At 33.6% G+C, this 19,223-nt stretch overlaps 3 protein-coding genes across 3 annotated transcripts; 2 read left to right on the top strand and 1 right to left on the bottom strand.

Moving 5' to 3' along the window:
• Positions 1-96: 96 nt before the first annotated feature.
• Positions 97-7,371, top strand: LOC126857830 (uncharacterized). The gene is made up of 3 exons (XM_050607631.1): positions 97-306; positions 3,559-4,565; positions 5,670-7,371. Exons 2-3 carry the CDS (start codon positions 3,563-3,565, stop codon positions 6,206-6,208), a joined length of 1,542 nt encoding a protein of 513 aa, XP_050463588.1. The 5' UTR covers positions 97-306; positions 3,559-3,562; the 3' UTR covers positions 6,209-7,371.
• A 3,443-nt stretch (positions 7,372-10,814) lies between these two features.
• Positions 10,815-14,000, bottom strand: LOC126857848 (haloacid dehalogenase-like hydrolase domain-containing 5). Its single transcript, XM_050607671.1, has 3 exons — positions 13,694-14,000; positions 11,669-12,483; positions 10,815-11,580 (listed from the first exon to the last, which is right to left on the bottom strand). The coding sequence occupies exons 1-3, from the start codon at positions 13,751-13,753 to the stop codon at positions 11,268-11,270; spliced, it is 1,188 nt and encodes a 395-aa protein (XP_050463628.1). The 5' UTR covers positions 13,754-14,000; the 3' UTR covers positions 10,815-11,267.
• A 189-nt stretch (positions 14,001-14,189) lies between these two features.
• Positions 14,190-17,513, top strand: LOC126857821 (eukaryotic translation initiation factor 2D). Its single transcript, XM_050607607.1, has 9 exons — positions 14,190-14,373; positions 14,713-15,094; positions 15,179-15,478; positions 15,547-15,882; positions 16,067-16,209; positions 16,392-16,472; positions 16,547-16,751; positions 16,809-16,977; positions 17,050-17,513. The coding sequence occupies exons 1-9, from the start codon at positions 14,318-14,320 to the stop codon at positions 17,112-17,114; spliced, it is 1,737 nt and encodes a 578-aa protein (XP_050463564.1). The 5' UTR covers positions 14,190-14,317; the 3' UTR covers positions 17,115-17,513.
• The last annotated feature ends 1,710 nt before the right edge of the window (positions 17,514-19,223 follow it).

Below are 19,223 nucleotides of genomic sequence, written 5' to 3'. Positions count from 1 at the left end.
CGCCGGTTTCTTCGTTCAAGCGAATGTGACCAGGTAATTGACGAGGTAAACCGGCCGAAGGTGTCAAGGTAGGGAGTTCACTCCCGAAGCGAAGTGAATGCCTTTCCCAGTAGCTTCGTCTCGACATTTCAGTGTTCCTGGTGCTGCACCGACCGATGGAACTTGTCGTCTCCTCGCGCGCGCGGTCGCGATCAAGAAATCTAAACTTAGAGAAATACCGGTAGATCGGCGAGATCAAGTTCAACGATCGACGAGCTGATCGATCGCGTGATCGGTTAATCGCATCGTCGATCCGAAATTGCTACCGTGAGTAATATGTTCGCGAGGCGATTTATTGCCTCGAATAAATGTCAAATATTAATTCAGAAACGTCAAAATAAATCGGATACTCGCTTGCATCTAATTTATTACGCATTTATGGCCTTTGATATTCGATGTAATAATTGATGCTGGATATCGTCCATCTAGCCTAATTAAAATGGTCATTAAAGTGTAATCAGAGTTTAAAGTCCGTTGTGCAAACATTTCACGTGTAAAGTTCGTGAATTGGAATTTTATTAAAGAAATATTCGGATTAATCTTTTGTAATTATAATTCAGAATATTTGAATAATTTCGGAAAGTATTTTGCGTTTGAACTAGTGGCATTAAGGTAACATTATACTGCTGAATACAGTGTAAAAAATATGTGCTAAATAAATATCTTTTCTAGTATTATCTAATATTATAAATCTGATCATGAAATTGTGAAATTTTCTGTCACTTTCTAGAAATAAATAAAAAATTATAATAAAAATTAATTTCTAATTTAGCAACATACAATGCAATAAAAAGTGATCATAAACGCACTCTCTATGCGACTAATATACATATTGTATGCACGCTGAACAATATATTGAAATTGTAATATATGTAAAAATTTTCTTAAGATGAAAAGATTCTTTTCAGATCATTAAACAATATTAATCTTTTATAGTCGGAATAGTTCAATCTCTTTGGAAAACTATTACTGTGATTTATTATTAAGCAAAATTGTTAGTTATCATAATAGCGAAGTAGATTTAAAAGTAGAATAAATAATAAACATGCAATCGTTTTACAGTCATAATTACTATTGAGCTATAATAGAAAATTTGATCAGCTTGTTACTTTTTTCTCTGTTAATAATATTTTTCTCATGGAGTTTTCTCGTGGATAAATTTAAATAATGAGATAATAAATCATATATGAAGATAAACAGATTAAAGAAAAAGATTTAATAATATTTTAGATATTTTTAATATCATATAAATAAATCATATAATATATAATTATATATTAATATATATTTAATATATCATATAATATATATGTATATATATGATATACTAAAAATATCTAAAATATATATATATATATATATATATATATATACACATAACATAAACGAAATATTAAATATGTTCCTGTGACTATTGCTATGATTTATTATTAAGCAAAATTGTTAGTTGTCATCGACGTAGATTTAAAAGTAGGATGAATAATAAACATGCAGTTGTGATTTAGAGATGCGACCGAATTTGAGGTCAGTCGTAATAATTCAAATGGCTGGGTGCAGTGAATATTCGTCGAATACTGAATTCTCAATGGAATTAACGGTTTTAGAAAGCCGTGAAACAACTGATTGAACAGGAATCGTGCATAAAATTTAAAAACAATTTGCATGAGAAATTAATTTCCGAATGAATATTTGCGCGCATAAAAAGTTATTTTTCTCTCACGTTATTTGTATCAAATGTAAATGTCAAATTGAAATATCAATGCGCGGCAAAATCAATGAACATGTATAAAGTAGATATAATGTTAAATTTTTGCAATACGATCAAAGAAAACATAATTCACTCGACATTTGAATAATCAGTCTTTTTAAAAATTACGGACTATTTTTTATTTTTCTTTTTTTTTATTTTTCCATCATTGAAGTGATTATTAACCGAGTTTAGAATTAGTAACTAGAACTGAACGAGTTGACAGAAAATTTCACACGTATAATGGCTTTACTCAATTAATGAATAATTGTGAATGTGTCGTGTGAGCCAACTTTTAATTGTCGCTTCGCCTACATAATTCAAAACACTGGATATAAATAATTGAAATTTTTATTTATCAAATTTGATTATCCTGTCGTTATTGAACTTTATTACAGCCAGTATGTGAATTAATTCTTAAAAGAATTATATCATTAAATCGTCGTAGAATAAATAAAAGATAGATTAAAAAAAATGTAATTGTGTATAATCCGTGCCAATAATAATGGTTAATTGTTTGTGAGATTCAGAGAAATCGAACGAAGAGAAAATTGTCGAATTAGAAAAGAAATCTTTTGCTTACTCTATTAAAGAATAAAAAATATTTATCGCGTGAAGTGCAGCATCACGCTCTCTAGCATGATGCAGCGCATCATGCTACGTACGTACGCACTTTCCAGCAAATTGTCTAGTAACTTTAAATAATGTCTCTTTCTCTCTCTCTCTCTCTCTTTCTTCTTGAGGTGTTAGCCAGCACGCACGTGGTTAGCACGCTCGTCACTCTCTCCCGGAACGAGGCTTTTCCCTTGCATTTCGGGGTCACGCTTTAACATACAAATACTTTCAATGCGATGAACCTTCCTATCTTTCTGACCCAATAATTCGATTCTTTTAAGAAATGTAGTCCAATAGATATAAAACATCAATTCCATGACTATCTTTTTGACAATATCTCTTTATAAATTCTGTGTCAAATATATTTTAATTTTCTAATTAATATGTCAATAGGTTTTTAAAATTATGCCAATAGAAGTCTCATAGAGAAATCTTGCAAATTTTTTAGCTGAAAATATGATAATGTATAAATCAGAATAATTAAATATTTGCAAATTATAAAAATCTTTTCTGCTCTTAAAATGTTTATTGGCTTTACCTTGACTGACGAAAGTATTACGCTGTCACTGCGAGCGCGAACGTGTAACAAATTTTAATGAGCATTGTCGCTACATTTATATTTCGCTCCTATTTATTTGATTATGAGGTCGCAGCTGTTAAATCCAATCGCTGAATGAGATACTGCAAAAAATGATAAAGAAGCCATTATTCCGCTCACATTCGTTCTATTGCAATGAACAAGAGCAAAGAAGAGTTCACGTAAGAGAGCACGAATATCTAGACAATCGCGATTACGTGCGCGGAGCCTGCAACCTCCTGTGAACATTTTTCTTCTCTTCTCTCCGTTACAACACGCTAAAAATCCCACGCATTCGTTCCGCTGGAATAGCGGGAGTTCGACTATGAGCTCTTACCGAGGCTGTAGTCATTAAAATTCGTTACGAGAAATTACATCCATCATAGAACGAAAACTTGCTGAGATAGAACCTAATTAGAGATAATTCTTATGTCTGCAGTAAATAAGAAACTATTGTTTTATATAAACTTATTACTTTATATATATATTTTTTACTATTTTTAAATTAAATTTATTTTTAAGCTTATTTTTTTTAATTAAATTTATCTTAAACTTAAATAAAATTATGTTTCTTGTTCAGAATCATGATCAGACTCGCGATTCTCATCCTTGCGATTAATCTGGCGAATGGCCAGCTCAACTACGAGGGAAACCCGTTCACGGAATACACCGAGTACATTGCCGAAGAGAGCAATCTTTCTGAAAAGTCTGCCAGGAAGAATGACGCCTCATTCGATCTCTCGAACTCCGAAATATCATCGTCTTCCCAGAAGCTGTATCCGATCGTAGAGTCTGAAATAGACAAGCGTCTACAAGTGACTGAACCGGATAATCTTCTCACAGAGAAATCGCAAAAACAAACTTCCTTTTCGGTCCAGGCCTATCGATCGAACGACACGGGTGTGCCTTCTGCTCGGCAATTACAGATTTCTTCTGATCAAAATTCAGCAGAGATCGCGTTGAACACGTTCCTGAACTCCAAAACACCCGAAGAGTCCCGCTTGTCTCTCGAGCACTATCTCCGCAGCCAACACTCCCCGAACGCTCAATCCCGATCCTCGAACGTAATCATCAGTCAGAATAAAAAAGCGATCGAACCAACGCTCGATGCTCAACGCTCATTGAACTCCCAAGTCGCACAACAACAGTCATTGATGGGTCCTCAGGTAAATCAGCAACTGACGTCGCAAGTAAATCAGGGACAGCTGACGTCGCAGGATCAGCTGATACCGCAAAATCAGATGGTATCGCAAAACCAGCTGGTGCCGCAAAACCAGTTGGTGCCGCAAAACCAGCTGGTGCCGCAAAACCAGCTTGTGTCGCAGGGCCAACTGTTACCGCCCACCGGACAGGTTTACGACTACGTGGGACAACCGCCTCCAATTCAGCCGGTAATCAGAGCACCTGCGGGAGTCATTATGGGACAGGGAATGATACAGCCAGTACCGTTTATGCCCGGTTTTCACACCAGGAACGATATGATAACGCCAACGATGTGGCGAGAGAGGATGAGGAGAATTCGCGGGCAGCCGTTCCCTTTTGCGCAACCTAGACTGGCACCAGGATTGTATAAAGGAGCGATCGCAGGTAAGTCTAAAAAAGAAAATATATGATAGTGCTTTTGAGCGAAGACAACCTTGAATGCGAGACAGAATAACAATTTTTTGCGAGTTGATTCAAGATAAAAAAAATTCATCTTCTTGACAAAGAGTTTAACTCGTGCTTTTGTCTGAAAAATAACACAGTTCTTCACTCGCATAAAAATATCGCTGTTCAAACTTGTTTTGTGTTTAACATTACTTGTCTCTTTTAATAATCGATATTTTATTAACAATAAGAAAAAACATTGAACTGAGATCATCAATTAACTAAGTATTTCAATTCATCAAAATTCTGCGAATGATAAGGTCGTGTCTTGAAATTATTATATCTTAGAACAGAAAAGTTTTCATTTAAATTATTTACACAATGTAGGATTTTAATTACTTTAACTATAAAATATTTTTTATATTTAATTATAAATATAAAAAATAGCTTTTATAGGAGAAATAATTTTAAAATTCTTATAGAGAAATATTCAATTATTTGGTTTGCATAACAGATAATAGTGTTAATAAATAGTTTTAATAAATAGTTTGAGCTGTGAAATTCATGAATATCGATTTGATGGAAGTAATATGACTTTTATAGCTATAATGCTATGCGGATGTATATTATATCGTATGACATCTGGACATATGTTTAACTTTATGCGAAAATTATATCATGAATAAACTTTCCATCAGAAACATCTTTTTTAACTCGATCTACGTTTGCGAATTTATGAATTGTACTGAATATATAACTAACTATTATCTAGATATATGACTGTCTTTCCCTCTTATAATCATTTACGAGCTATCGCATATATCATATATTCCAGCATCTAAAAAAAGATAAATTCTTAAGAATAACAGAAGACTCATACAATGAATAATTTTACGATAACAAATTGACAATTCTTCCTTTCAAAGATCACCTATGACGCATATTTTTCTTGTACTCAACAGTTGAATAGCATTAAATGTACATTTGCATTGCAAAAATAGGCGCGGATACAGAATATATTTAATACATCACAATAAATTGTATAAATCTTCTTCTACTAATAAATAATCTATTGGTGATATCTTCTGGATATCTATCTTCTAGTTCCCTTCAAGCACAAGGCTCCGATCGAGGTGATTTACACGAAGCCACCGGGTCTTCATCGAGGTCCGCCTATCATCAGTAATCCACCGATTCCTTACGAGGATGCGAGCGCCTGGTTCCCCGACACCGATCATCCGCCGTCTCACAAGGATATCTACTATTCGCAGCTGTATGCGCAGTCCTACGATCCTCATTATTACAATTACATTGCCACGACCGGGAAGATACGACCGTATCTCTACGGCAAATTAGGTAAGCGTGAAGAGGAGAAGGACGATGGCATCTGGTCGGAATTGTATCGCGGCTTTACGAAGCACGGTCTGAAGAACATCATGACGCCGACTTTCTTGTTGAGCATGACGTTACCAGTCGTGACTCTAATGCTCTCCGCCCTCGTGCAAAAACGATCTCTCGGGCGATCGGACGGGGCGAGGGAGTTGGACCAGGACGCTCTACAAGAATATCTCGAGAGGTTGCAGAGGGCGATGGAGTGTTACGCCCGTAGGACCTCGCAAGACACGAAATTAGACGGATGTTAGAATTAAAAATGCATTCTAATGCTGAAGGAGCCGTTGGACGGAATGATGGCGCGACTTAAACGAGATAAAATAATCCGGTCTAATGTCAATGTTGATAAGAGTTGGATTAATTATTTAATTATTTTAAATAAAAAACGAGGGTAATAATCTTAAATTATTTTAATATTCAAACAGAATGTAGTATGTCATAGTGAATGTAATAATCTTTGATTACTCTTTTATTACGAATAAGACTATTTATTATCGACATTGATACTAAGACCGGACAATTTTTTCGCATAATATTACTGTGTTTCTGTTTCATTCGACGGCTCGAATGTGGCCATTTGATTCTAAGATTTATTTATGAAAATCTATCCTATTAAAATAAAAATCGAATAGCCACATTTTGCAATAAATATATGGTGAGAGTATGGATTATTGGTGCTTAAATCGCAATAAAGAAAATTAATATCGCGCGTGCTTTGTGAAGGTAAAATTCTTTTAAGCGGCCATGCTGACTAACAGGTGTGATAGTTGCAGCCTATCATTTTCTGATACGTCACATCTAGATATTATTAGAAACAATTTATGAGAGATTGCCGTTCAATTCTTAATATCATGAATTTCTAGAAGTTGCATAGAAACATAATTTATATGTGTCAAAGACATCTTGAAATGGTAAGAGTTTGTAAATGACAGTGCGAGAGATAAGGAATTAATTATGTTACTAAATTATAAGGTACAAGTCATATAAAATGTAAAATGTAAAAATGCATTTAAAATCAATAATTTTATAAGCGAAGAAAAAGGATTCGTACAAACAAATTTAATTTCTATCCAAAGGAACGATCTTGTTTCCGATAATTCGCGCGGAAAATACATTGTTTTTTTCCGCACGAATTATACTACACTCTCGCGAACACAGGCCTAATGATACGCACAATGTATTATTAGTATTATAAGAGCGGCGTCTCTCTTCTGTCTGTCGCAAGTCGTTGCTAAAGAAAAAAAAACTGCTAAAACAATTCTTCGATACTTGCACAATACTGCGCAGCTTAAATTTAGGAGAATTAAATATCACAAGGCAAGTCTCTCAAAGATTTGCATGAATATATCGTGTATATACATGCATATAACGTATATATGTAAAAATATAATATATATATTGACGTTTAACTAAAGCCGGTATATATACCCGATGTATATTGTTTACTGTTCCTAGCACAATAAATATTCCCACATACTTCGTCAATTCGAGTAAAAAAATCAAGCGTGAAAGTCTCTCTCTTTTCATTTTGGATATGACAGAGTGAAATCGTGTGAGAAAACTTTCACGTATCTTATTGTCAGTCATCTGTTTCGCACAAAGGATACAGAAGGAAAAAAAAATTGATTATTATTCTCTAACATAATATTAACCTTTTTAGCCTTTATTTAAAAATCAATGATCAATATAAATTATTTATAGAAAATAAGAAAATATTAAAGAAGAATTTATTTTCAAGGAGAATTTATTCTCAAGGTCCGTTCTACAATAATATGCGACGTTAAATGCAAAGCAAGACTGGCTTCGAATTCTAATCTTGCAATCCACGTCTCTTATTACGTATAGGCCCCGTCGCCTAATTTACGGATTCATTAATATATGTTCAGGCTAACGTAATTGACCTTGTCGTCAAATTGCTAATCCGGCATAGTTTGCTGGAATTGTCGGTACGTGCATGCGAATTGTTGGAAATGTACTATATGGACAAAGCATAGAGTTATATTATGTTAAAATATCGTATGCAGTAAATTGCATTAAGAAAAAGTTCGCTAAAAGGCTTACAATAAAAATGCAGGGTTATTTAATTTTTCTGCGCACATATATCGTGAAATAGTATCCTTTTGGCTTGCAAATCGTAGACTTTCTTGTCAATTATATAATAGTGCAGCTATATCAAATTCATATTTCATTGTTATTTTTATTATATTAGTTAATACAGAATGAATAAGATGTAGATAATAAAATAATATATAATAATTAATATATATATATATATATATATATATATATATTAAAAATTTTATTTCTACATATAATATAAATAATATAATAAAAATAAAAAGTTTTTATAAGAAAGATTATAGAATAAATTATTTCAATATTATTTAAAAAGTTGTGCTCACGCAATTTAGAAAGTAATATTATTAATTAGATCGACATATTTTCAGGATCAGCCGGTTTTGCCGGTTGTGTCAGATCTGTTATTATGATAGTTTCACAGTACAGTGACCCGATCTGAAATATTAAAAAACCTGCCCGAGTGCAGAAATCATTTAATAAAATGTAGGTCACATATTAACGGTATCTGTTTGTAATTTTAAATGTACAAAATTATTAAATGGAAAAAAAACCTTAATGTATAGTATTTATTTCATGTTTTTTTTATATTTAATATTATTGTCAAGAAATTATATATATATATATATATATATATATATATATATATATATAAATTGATAAAATTATAATTATCATTTTTTAAATCCCTAAGAAAGTGATCAATATTCCTAGAAGATTCACTAAAAAAACATCTCATGTAACATTTATTAATTAATAAGCCTTACTTTGTAAATTATTTAATCTGATATTTTCCGGTTATTACTATGTTTCAAAAACACAAAGTTCCGGACAGAAAAATTTCTTGGAAATGATTTTGGATGTTAATAGATTGAATCAACCCTCGTGTTCGATCGAATTTTGGATCGATGACTGATATCAAGTTGGAGAACGAGCTTACTTATGTCGCACAGGCTTGTTGCTAGATTGATTGCAATCGAATTATTTAATCGAACATTTAATGGCTCAGCTCAAAGGTCATGAGACTCAGCTGTTTGTGTTCTCTTGCAGCATAAATAATCACATGCCATTATCAGATCCGCTGTCCTTGAGTCGCTAAGTCGAATATGTGATCTGTGCTATATATATATATATATATATATATATATATATATATATATATATATATAAAATGATATATAGATAAAATAATAGTTGACATAAAATCGAGAGAGAGAGAGAGAGAGATAAAAAGAGAGTGTGCCTTTAATAAAGGAATGAGGACGAGAAATAAATAAACGTGCCATTTATTAAAATAAATTCTAATTTGCTCCATAAAATTTATAGACGCTACATCAAAAAAATTCTACATTTGATATATTATAGGAAGGATTATATTATAGGAGACACAGTGTATTAGTATTGCCTTCGATGAAACACATTTTTTTTATATAACTACTTTTATGATATATACAATAGCATGTACTTTAATATGATATATCTTTTTGCTGCTAGCTAAGTGTTGGCAGCGGAGGCAGAGCTTTTATTGGCATGTGATCGTGTTGCAACTTCGATCATTGCACGATACAATCATTGCGAATAAATGATAAGCCAATTTGTTCGATTTGAATTTAAGTTTTATTTACATAATTGGTCAGTCTTTATTTTGATGAACATTGATGCATTAATTGGTATGATTAAATCTTTGATTTTATCGCTATGCCAAAATCGCTCTGTACAAACGACAAATACAAAATATAATATAATGTGCGCTTTAGATTGGTGTGTCGATAATTTTCATGCAATTGCTTAAACATAAAAAGTTTCAATGCGCACAAATAGTATCTCAAGAAAAAGAATCTCAATTTACAGACGATTTTCAGCGAAAATGCCGAAGAATATTAAAAATTATCTGTAAATTTTAAGATATCTTAAAGAGAAAAAAATGAATAAATTAAAAAAACGATTGACAAGAATATATTCCATGGAATTAGATTCCTAATCTCAAAATTGGGAGAGCCAATCTTAAAATTTTTTAAAGAACTTTTTAGAAAATTTATTGGAATTTTTAGCCAGTGTTTTCCCGACTCCAAAAATTAAAATCGTATGTTCACGTAGAATGAATTCTCGTCAATTGTTTCGAAATTTATTCATCTTCGTTGATTTATTTTTGCAACCCAGATGATTATTTGAGCCTTGGCCTATTCGTAACAACATTAAAGCAAATCTTTAAGCGGATTGCATTCGGTTAACGAGCTGCATTTCAAGAGACTAGACATATGTATATATATATATATATATATATATATATATATATATATATATATATATAATGCAGCAGTTGCAAATTTTAGGAGCAATCAAATCAATATTATGCTTATATCCATTAAGGGAACGTTGTGCATATCACTTTGTATATTTTACATTGCTTTCGACTAAGCAAGGCGCATTTTAATACAAGACAATTTTGCACTTTGCACATAAAATACATTCAGCTTAGTTCACCTACGATGTAGCTACGATATATAATTGTCTAACGTGTATTTAGAAGTGATTAACGTGCAGCGCGTTACGTCGTCTAATAAAATCTTAGTGTTAAACAATTATAAAGTTATGTTCAAAGCATGTGCATCATACTTGAACAAAATTTTACTTGAGTGAACATACTGAAAGTTATAATAAAAATTCTCTTTATACATGTTTGTTGTCTCTCAATATATATACACAATACACAATAATATATGGCAATTTATATATATTTTTTTAATTATTCTACCTACAATATATATATATATATATATATATATATATATATATATATATATATATATTAATCTGAATCTTGCAAAAGTATTCTTTTCCAAAATCTTGATATTCTGATTGATAATTTATTACACGCATGTCTTTAATCTTTATCCCAATTCTTTTCATCAATTGATATAGTCTGATTAATATAATTTGCTAAATAGATTAGTTTTGAGGATCGTTTTTTCATTAAAGAGTCAGTTTAAAAGAATTAAAAAATATCGAAAAAAGAGCAAATTAAATATATTATGCTTTCATAACATATTATAGCCTCTCCTGCTATTTTCTGTTACTCTGCTTTGGAACATTGTCTAGTGATGTAAGCTAGTACTTTCTAAAGAATTATTTATTATAATACTCACGTCATTTTATGCATTCCTTCTTTTTTTTCCTCCTTGTCTTCTAAAGATGTAAAGGCTAGTGATATCTAACTACTTTGTGTATGCTAAATTATTTAAACTTTTCTTCTTCAAACGCAAGATTGACAGCATGTCCAACATCCTTCACGATAAACGCCGGCTTACACAGGCCATCGTCGACCGGCAAGAAATCTCTAGGGCTATGATCAGTTCTGAATTTGGAGTCTGGCTGATACACGCCGGTCTCGACTAAAATACTAATGCAGGCCTTTGCGTTGGGACTCTTCATGTTCTTGCCAAGAAGTTTTTCCAGACTGCGGGACTTAGTACCTTCTCCAGATTCATAACGGGATAAATATTTGTCGTATAAATTCGCGCCAAAGATGTCGGTATTGACATTGTCACTGTAAGAAACCAAATGCAAATTACTTTTTCACGACATGTTATAAGTTAAATATATTCATAAATTATATTTTTATCTTAAACACATACCCAATAGCATAAATCGTATCGATGTTTTCGATGCCAATGCTTTTGGCGTGATTTACGAGCATTTGATTGGCATGATAATATGTAATCTCACTAGGTTTTCCGACTAGAGCAGTATATGTCATGTCTTTGCCTGTGACCTTCTTGTATAAACTTTCGAGGCACAATAAGAAAGCACCATGACCGTATCGGGGAATTGGCGCCTCCGATGCCCATAACAAATCCATGTTGCATGCCAACACTGGAATGTGCGGATAAGGAATAGTAGTAGGCAATCCTGTGGGCATCCCATTGGTAATTAGGAGGTCTACCATTAATTGCAACGACGTTTCCCAATTTATCGGTTCACTCAGAAGCACGATCCCCTCAATTCGTGGAAAATTTGGATCAACTGGACCACAAATTGGATTTCTCTTCTTCATATTTATATAATCTAAGCTTGGAAAATTCTTTACTAATTCCTCCATAGTTGTTGTCTTCTCGAAACCCAATTCTCGGGCTATATCCGATATTGGACCTTGACCCGATAAGAGAACTTGTTTATTGTGAAGATAATTGAACATTTGCAATGGTGAATGTGCCAACACAACTTGAGATTCCGCGACTTCAAAATCTATCCATTTTGACAGATCTGCTGCTTTCTGACTGCGCAGAGAATTTCCGCTGTTAGTGACAAACAATGTAGGGATGCGAAATTTCCCATTTTCTCCTTGAAGCCGCTTGAAACACTCTTTTACTGGTGGCAATACTTGTTTTCCACGTACTATCACACCGTCAATGTCAAAAATTAGACCAAATTTTGGCTTTGTACTTAAATGCTGTGCAAACAGAAAAAAATAAATGTATGTTATTCTTAATATTATTTAATTAATATTATTTATACAAAGTTTTTTGAATATAATACACAAAAGATACAGAAAATTTTATAATTATATTTATAAAACCAAATTATTTATGATAAATATGCATAATAAATCACACTTCATTGATTTTATTGCCACTTATATTAAATACATTAATATAAGGAAAGTTGCTCTTATTAAATTCCTGTAAAAATCAAATATGAAACAGCATTGATTTAAGAGATATAAGAAATTGAAGTTTGACAGTAAAGTTTGTATAATAATCGTCATAATAATCTATTATTTTTTACCAAAAAAGTTTGTAAACAAACTTACTTGTTTGTTTACAACTTTTATGCTTGGAAGAAAAATAGGTGTGAAACCAATTGTTCACAAAATATTTATGATACCATGTAGCTATCCTTCAAATAAAGTAAACAAAAATTTTTTCTAATTAGAAGACAACAAATAAATTATTAATATAGCAAATACAAACTTTACTGTTTCTAATATCAGTTCATAATACCTAAAGAAAAGCTTTAACATTGTCAAACTTTAATTTATTACATCTCTTAAACCAATGTCTAGTTGATTTATGCAGGGAATTACTTAGAATCTCTTTTACAACATACCTAAGTGGCAAGATGATATTATGTACATTTACTTTATTTATATTTATCTCTTGAACTGAAAGATATAAAAATATCTTTAATTTAAAGATACGATAAAAAGATTAGTTTTTCATCATAGAAGAAATACACACAGTGTTGGAACTTTATAATATTTATGTAAAAAAAGAATTAAGCAACAAATATTTTCCTACATTGTTATTTGTCCATATTTGTCTATAATAAGCAAAAAAAAATTGATGGGTTTGCAAATAGGAAAAAAAACGAGATCTCTAATGAATATTTCAGAAGTGTGTAACACTTCCATGCATTGCATATATAAAACTAAAAATAACAATGACAAAGTTATGAAACTCCCCCGAAGTATTATATAAAACGCGCATAATATAATAACGTTCTGGCGATACATATACAGTGTGTGCGTGATGGGAATAAATAAAGAGAAACGAGCAAGAGGTCATGAACAAAGGGAGAACTTGTCAAAAAAATAAAACGTCATTGTCGAATGATATTTAGAGATGTAAAAGAAGAAATGGTAATAAAAAAGTCCTACTCACTCTGACTCCGGTGAACTTCGTCCCAACGTCCAACCGCAGTAAGATATTGGCGATCGCCATGTTTTTATTTTTATTTAATTGAACGAAGCGAGGCGAGGCGACTTAACTTGCGCGTGATCTAGTCACGACCTCAAAACGCTCGCGAGCCGCCTGTCGCGGCTCGATTATACATAATGATGTGCTTTGAGGTTATATTGACCCCGCCGCACACATCTCATCGTTTGTTCGCACGTGCCGTAAGATGACACGACGCATGGAGACACACTGACACAGGCGTAGAGGGGAGTCTAGAGAAAATCATCGCCAAGCGATCTCTATCCATAGACTAGAAAATACATGACAGCAATGAGGGTGCGTTAAAAAATCCTACCCGTGGGATAGAGAAGCTTCCAACTGACCAATCAGGGCAGGAAATCTTTTATTCTGATTGGTCAATTAAACTCTACTTTATCTTACGTTTTCGAACGCATCCTGGTGGAGTCTAATTTAGAGTTTTGATTTTTGATATAGGTAAGGACTGTGCCATGAGTTGAAAATTGAAAAGCCATTTGACTTCGCTTTACACGATAGGAACGTCCACATTGATATAGTACTGTACATTCGTCGACCGGCAATTGCGCTAAAATGTTTATCAAGCCGTTCAAAATCAAGTCCAATTATCAGTTGAAAGGAACTGAAAGGTTTGTGGAATTTTTCGGTTCCATAGTTTTTAATATGTTCCAATGTGTTTAAGTTTTTATAGTACATCCTGTATATCTATCAGATCCTGCAAACCAAAAAATATTTATTTTTTTTTTTTTAATAGAATTTTAAATTGTATAGAATTTTAAATATTTTATACAAATAACGAAAAATAAGATTAACTGTTAAATTAACTGTAATATCTTAAGTTTGATTTGTTTACATAGTACATATTTAATATTTAACTATATATATTTAATATTTAAATATATTAAACTACAGTATATTCAAATATAAAATAAATAAGATATAATTATTGTCATATTTGTTATTTCTAGAAAAAAATTATGCGAGGAGGTATTGGCAGCATATCCGAGCTTGCTGGAAGGTATACAATCGCTGTTGCCTAAAAAGGAATCCATCAGCCTTATGAAAGTAGTAACACATAGTGGGCAGATAGGCAGAATATACTGTGTTGCAAAAACCCCCATGTTTTTTCAATTAGATTCATATAATGTGTTATTTCCCACGATTTATACATTATGGCACCATCCATGTTTGATAAATACTTTCACTATGCATTCGGGAGTTTTAGCCAAATTAGTAAGTGGTGCAGATCTCATGTTGCCTGGATTGGTTCTCAAGGAGCCAGTAACATTGTATACTTTTGGTAAATTGCCAAAAGGTTCTCTAGTATCCATTAACACTGAAGAAAACAAGGTTTGGATTTTTATTTTCTTGCCAATCGAATATTTAATCGAATATTAAAATATTGATAAGAGAAGGAGAATGTTCTTTGTGTAGGCTGCAGTTGCTGTAGGTATCACAGCGCTTTCCAGTGAAGATATGTATATGGCTGCTGGACATGGGAAATGCGTAGAAGTTTTTCATGTCATTGGCGATATGCTTTGTCAATTAGGCAAGCCACCTCTAAAGCCTGATTTGGGATCACCAAACGATAATCTTATGAGCATGTCAGAAAATACTGAATCGAATAATCAACAGACAATCATGGATCAAGCCAAAGTACTACCCATTAAATTGGAACAGCTTGATATCGGCGAAGATTCAAACGATGTCACCGAAGACGAAACTATTTCTAAGGTAAATATGTCGGCGAGTTTCTTGACGCAAAGAGATGAAAACAAAATAATTGCTTTTATTATATTTAGGAATATTTGGAAGAAACAGAAAATGTAGAAATGGAAAATGAACAAAGTTCACACACACTCGAATCAGAAGTAGTAGATCCAGTCCAAGAGATGGATCAATTACTGGAATATTGTTTTCTGAAAGCGTGCAAAACGACGATAAAGTCTAGCGATCTGCCGATGCTGTCGTCCAATTTCTTTAAAAATCATTTACTGGTTGCTTGTCCACCAGGTAAAAATGTCGATGTGAAGAAGTCTCGATACAAAAAATTATCGGTTTTTCTGGCGGAAATGAAAACTAAAGGAATAATCAATACATCCATCACGAAAGGTGTTGAGTCTTTATTGTCGATCAAGGTAATATTTTTATTTTAGCTTTTTTTATAATTGGAAAGTTATTTAAAAATTATTTTAAGTCAATATTTTTAAATAATTTTATCACATGTTGAAAAACTCTATACTTTTAGAAATAGTCTTTTGATTAATGTGTTTGATTAGAATAGCATGAAATTGTAATAGGTTCCATTCTTTCACTCTTCAGTTCGATCATCCGCTTGTGAAGCAATTGATCGTTAACGAAGAACCGGTTGTGGCTGAACCAGTGGTTTTGAATAGCGCCGTCGTGTCAGAATGTTACAGAGTGACCGCTGACGTTCTACCAATTCTGTCGAAATTTGGTTACGAGTAAGTACGATAGGCATGCCGCTTGCCGAGTAATACCATCTTACATTTGCGATGCAGTGTAATTGCTAAAAAGATGATTTTCTGTGTAATAACAAGTCGCTGAAATTATTAAACTGTCGTATATTTGTATACATAAACGTTCACTTTACACCGAATGCATGAAATCAATGCATTGATTGCAGAAAGGGCGATGTGATGAAACGAGCTGACATCAGAAAATGTTTTACCGAATACGCGAAAGCGGAGGATCTGCAGAATGGAAAGTAAGACGATGATGCTTCACTTGTATAAGCTTGATCTAACTTCTTATACTGATGTGGCTTCTTTGGATTTCTAGAACGTTAAAACTGAATCCCCAACTAGCAGGCATCATGCGAACCAAGGCTCATCAGGAGACAGTGACGATGGAGGACGGAATAAATAAGTTTATCGGACGTATGACGCACATGCACGAGGTCACTCTAGCGGGGAATACTTTGTTGCACACAGGAAAACTGGAACCGATTGACATGAGGGTGACAGTGCGATCAGGCGGGAAAAAGGTAAAAGCAACAATTTGAGATATGGAAATTATTCTTTTCTGATCGTATAAATCGCAGGTGACGTTGGTTAACAACCTGGAAACATTCGGAATCAATTTGAAGGAATTCAGTAAAGAATGCCAGAACATTGGGGCGAGCGCGACAATCACCGATGATCCCGGCAAAAAGACGCCTAGTGTTCTTGTTCAGGGAAATCAAATTTTATATGTATACAAATTACTTACAGGTGAGTCACTTCGGTTTTAATCTCTAATATCTTATAGTTTCGCGAATAAAATATGTAATTTGTTACTTGCAGAGAAATATCAAATTAAAAAGAATTATATAAGAGGTTTAGAATTCGCTCCAAAAAAGAAAAAATAATATCTTTGTTTAAACAAAAAGATATTCTTATAAATTCTGTAAATATAAATCAGGCTGTTCTTTCTTAATATTATCGCGCAGAGATGACAAACGCGTGATGCTCGTGCTCTTCATGTTTATGATTGTTCAATAATCAATAATGAAGTTATTCTTCGTTTTGATTTTTTGACTGAGATTTTCTCATAAATATGAATATTTAATTTGGACGAAATAATTTTAATCAAAGATTACAGAAAATCGCTGCCACCATAATATATCACGGAAACATTTTCTAAGAAATATTATAGGCGATTAGAAACTTGACGATATTTATCGTCATTCTAACAGAAAGACATACGTTATAAAATAATTATTAAATTATTAATAAATAATTATTAAATAAAAGAAACTTGCAGACAGTATGAATTCTCTCTCTTGTTATTAGCATATTATTCCGACCTTTCCGTTTCCTGTCATAATATAAAGCAAATAGAAAAGAGAAAATACCAATGTGTCGAAGAATAGGTAACGTTCGTGCGAGAGATGACAGGCGATCAATGTTTGTTAATATAATTTATTATATATCGAGGTTTCAACATGGAAAAGTACAAATATTGCAATATAGGGAGGGCCCGCGAGCTCTCCTCGGGTGGGAGGGAGGGAAAGGGGGGAAGGGGGAGGGGCAGGAGAGGGTTTCGATTGCACAGAAGGGAGAGGCGACGCACGTAAAGGGGATGTGTTCCTTGCGGGATACGGGGATTTTGCGTTCGGGTAAAAACCGAGAGCGAACCGCGTATACGTGTATAATGTATATATAATGTATATGTATATATAATCATATTTTTCACATATATATTTATATATCTTTATATCGCATTTTTTTTTTTACTTTTGCCTTAAATTTATCTCTTTTTTTTCTCCCTTTTTTTTCTCGAGGTGCGATGCCCGACGGACGTCGCGGAAAGGAGGATGTCCGTCGGGATTTTTTTCTCTTTCTTTCTTTCGGATAAAAGGAAGGTTCCCTCCTCTCCACGGCCCCCGCATATATTTAATACTCGTTTTGTTCTTCAATTTTTTCTCTTTTTTTTTTCTACCTGTACGCACAGGCGCGTCACGAAGAGTCGCGACGCGCGCGTGCGTGTCTCGTGACAGTAATTATTTTTTTTCCCCCCCTCGCTTTCTCTCTTCCTCTTCCTTCCTCTCAACATAATTGCCATCGTTAGCCTTATCATTATCGTCGCCTTGCGCCTTCTCTTAACTAACTGCCTCGCCGCAGACGTACGATCGATCGAGACATAGCGATCTATCTCGCGGATTGTCGTGCGCGTTTCGCCGAAGCCATGGATCATCATTACGTGTCATCGCAATGACAGTGTATAAAGAAAACTTTCTAAATACGAATTACAAGAGAAAATTGTGTCATCTTACGCGACTTACGAGTCTTCTCTCGATTTAATTACTTATCTTGCCACATGATGACTATTCAACTACGATGACAATGTCCCTTTCAATTCGTACCATTCGCGATTTATTCAATTCTGCGCCGACTTCTGAACTTGACACTTTAGCTCGCACTCATTGCTAATCCTTTCGTTCCTAAAGAACCCGATACTTCTCTTATCAATTATATTTTAATCACGATGCTTCGTGATTGACGCGGCCGTAATGATTGACGGATTCGACGAACGGCGCACGGAAAAATTCGTCTAAATCGTCGATTAAGCCTAAAACGCGCGCGCATTTTACTCGTCGACCAGGATTATGTCATCAGTCTTCTCAGTTTAAAGCATCGAACGACACGGACTTATTCCGATCGCCCTGTTCTCCTAGCGCGATTCTCGCGCTCCCGATCGACAAGAATCGCGGATCCGCGAGAATCGCAGCGAAGGCTCGATAATTTCCTAATCCGAACGACGCTATGATTCGATCGTTATCGATATTACTCGGGCAATCTCTCCTCTCTACGTCTGCGGAGGAAATCTCCATACTCGCCCTTTCTCTCTCTCTCTCTCTCTCTCTCTCACGCATCTCTATCACGTTTCCTTTTCTCTCTCTCTCTTTCATTTCACCTCGCATTCTCTCATGGGATACAACATATTGTACTACTTGCCGTTGTTGCCATAGTAAATA

The sequence above is a fragment of the Cataglyphis hispanica genome, chromosome 23 (assembly GCF_021464435.1).
Source record: "Cataglyphis hispanica isolate Lineage 1 chromosome 23, ULB_Chis1_1.0, whole genome shotgun sequence".
Taxonomy (NCBI): domain Eukaryota; kingdom Metazoa; phylum Arthropoda; class Insecta; order Hymenoptera; family Formicidae; genus Cataglyphis; species Cataglyphis hispanica.
This window is presented reverse-complemented; position numbering and strand designations above follow the sequence as displayed.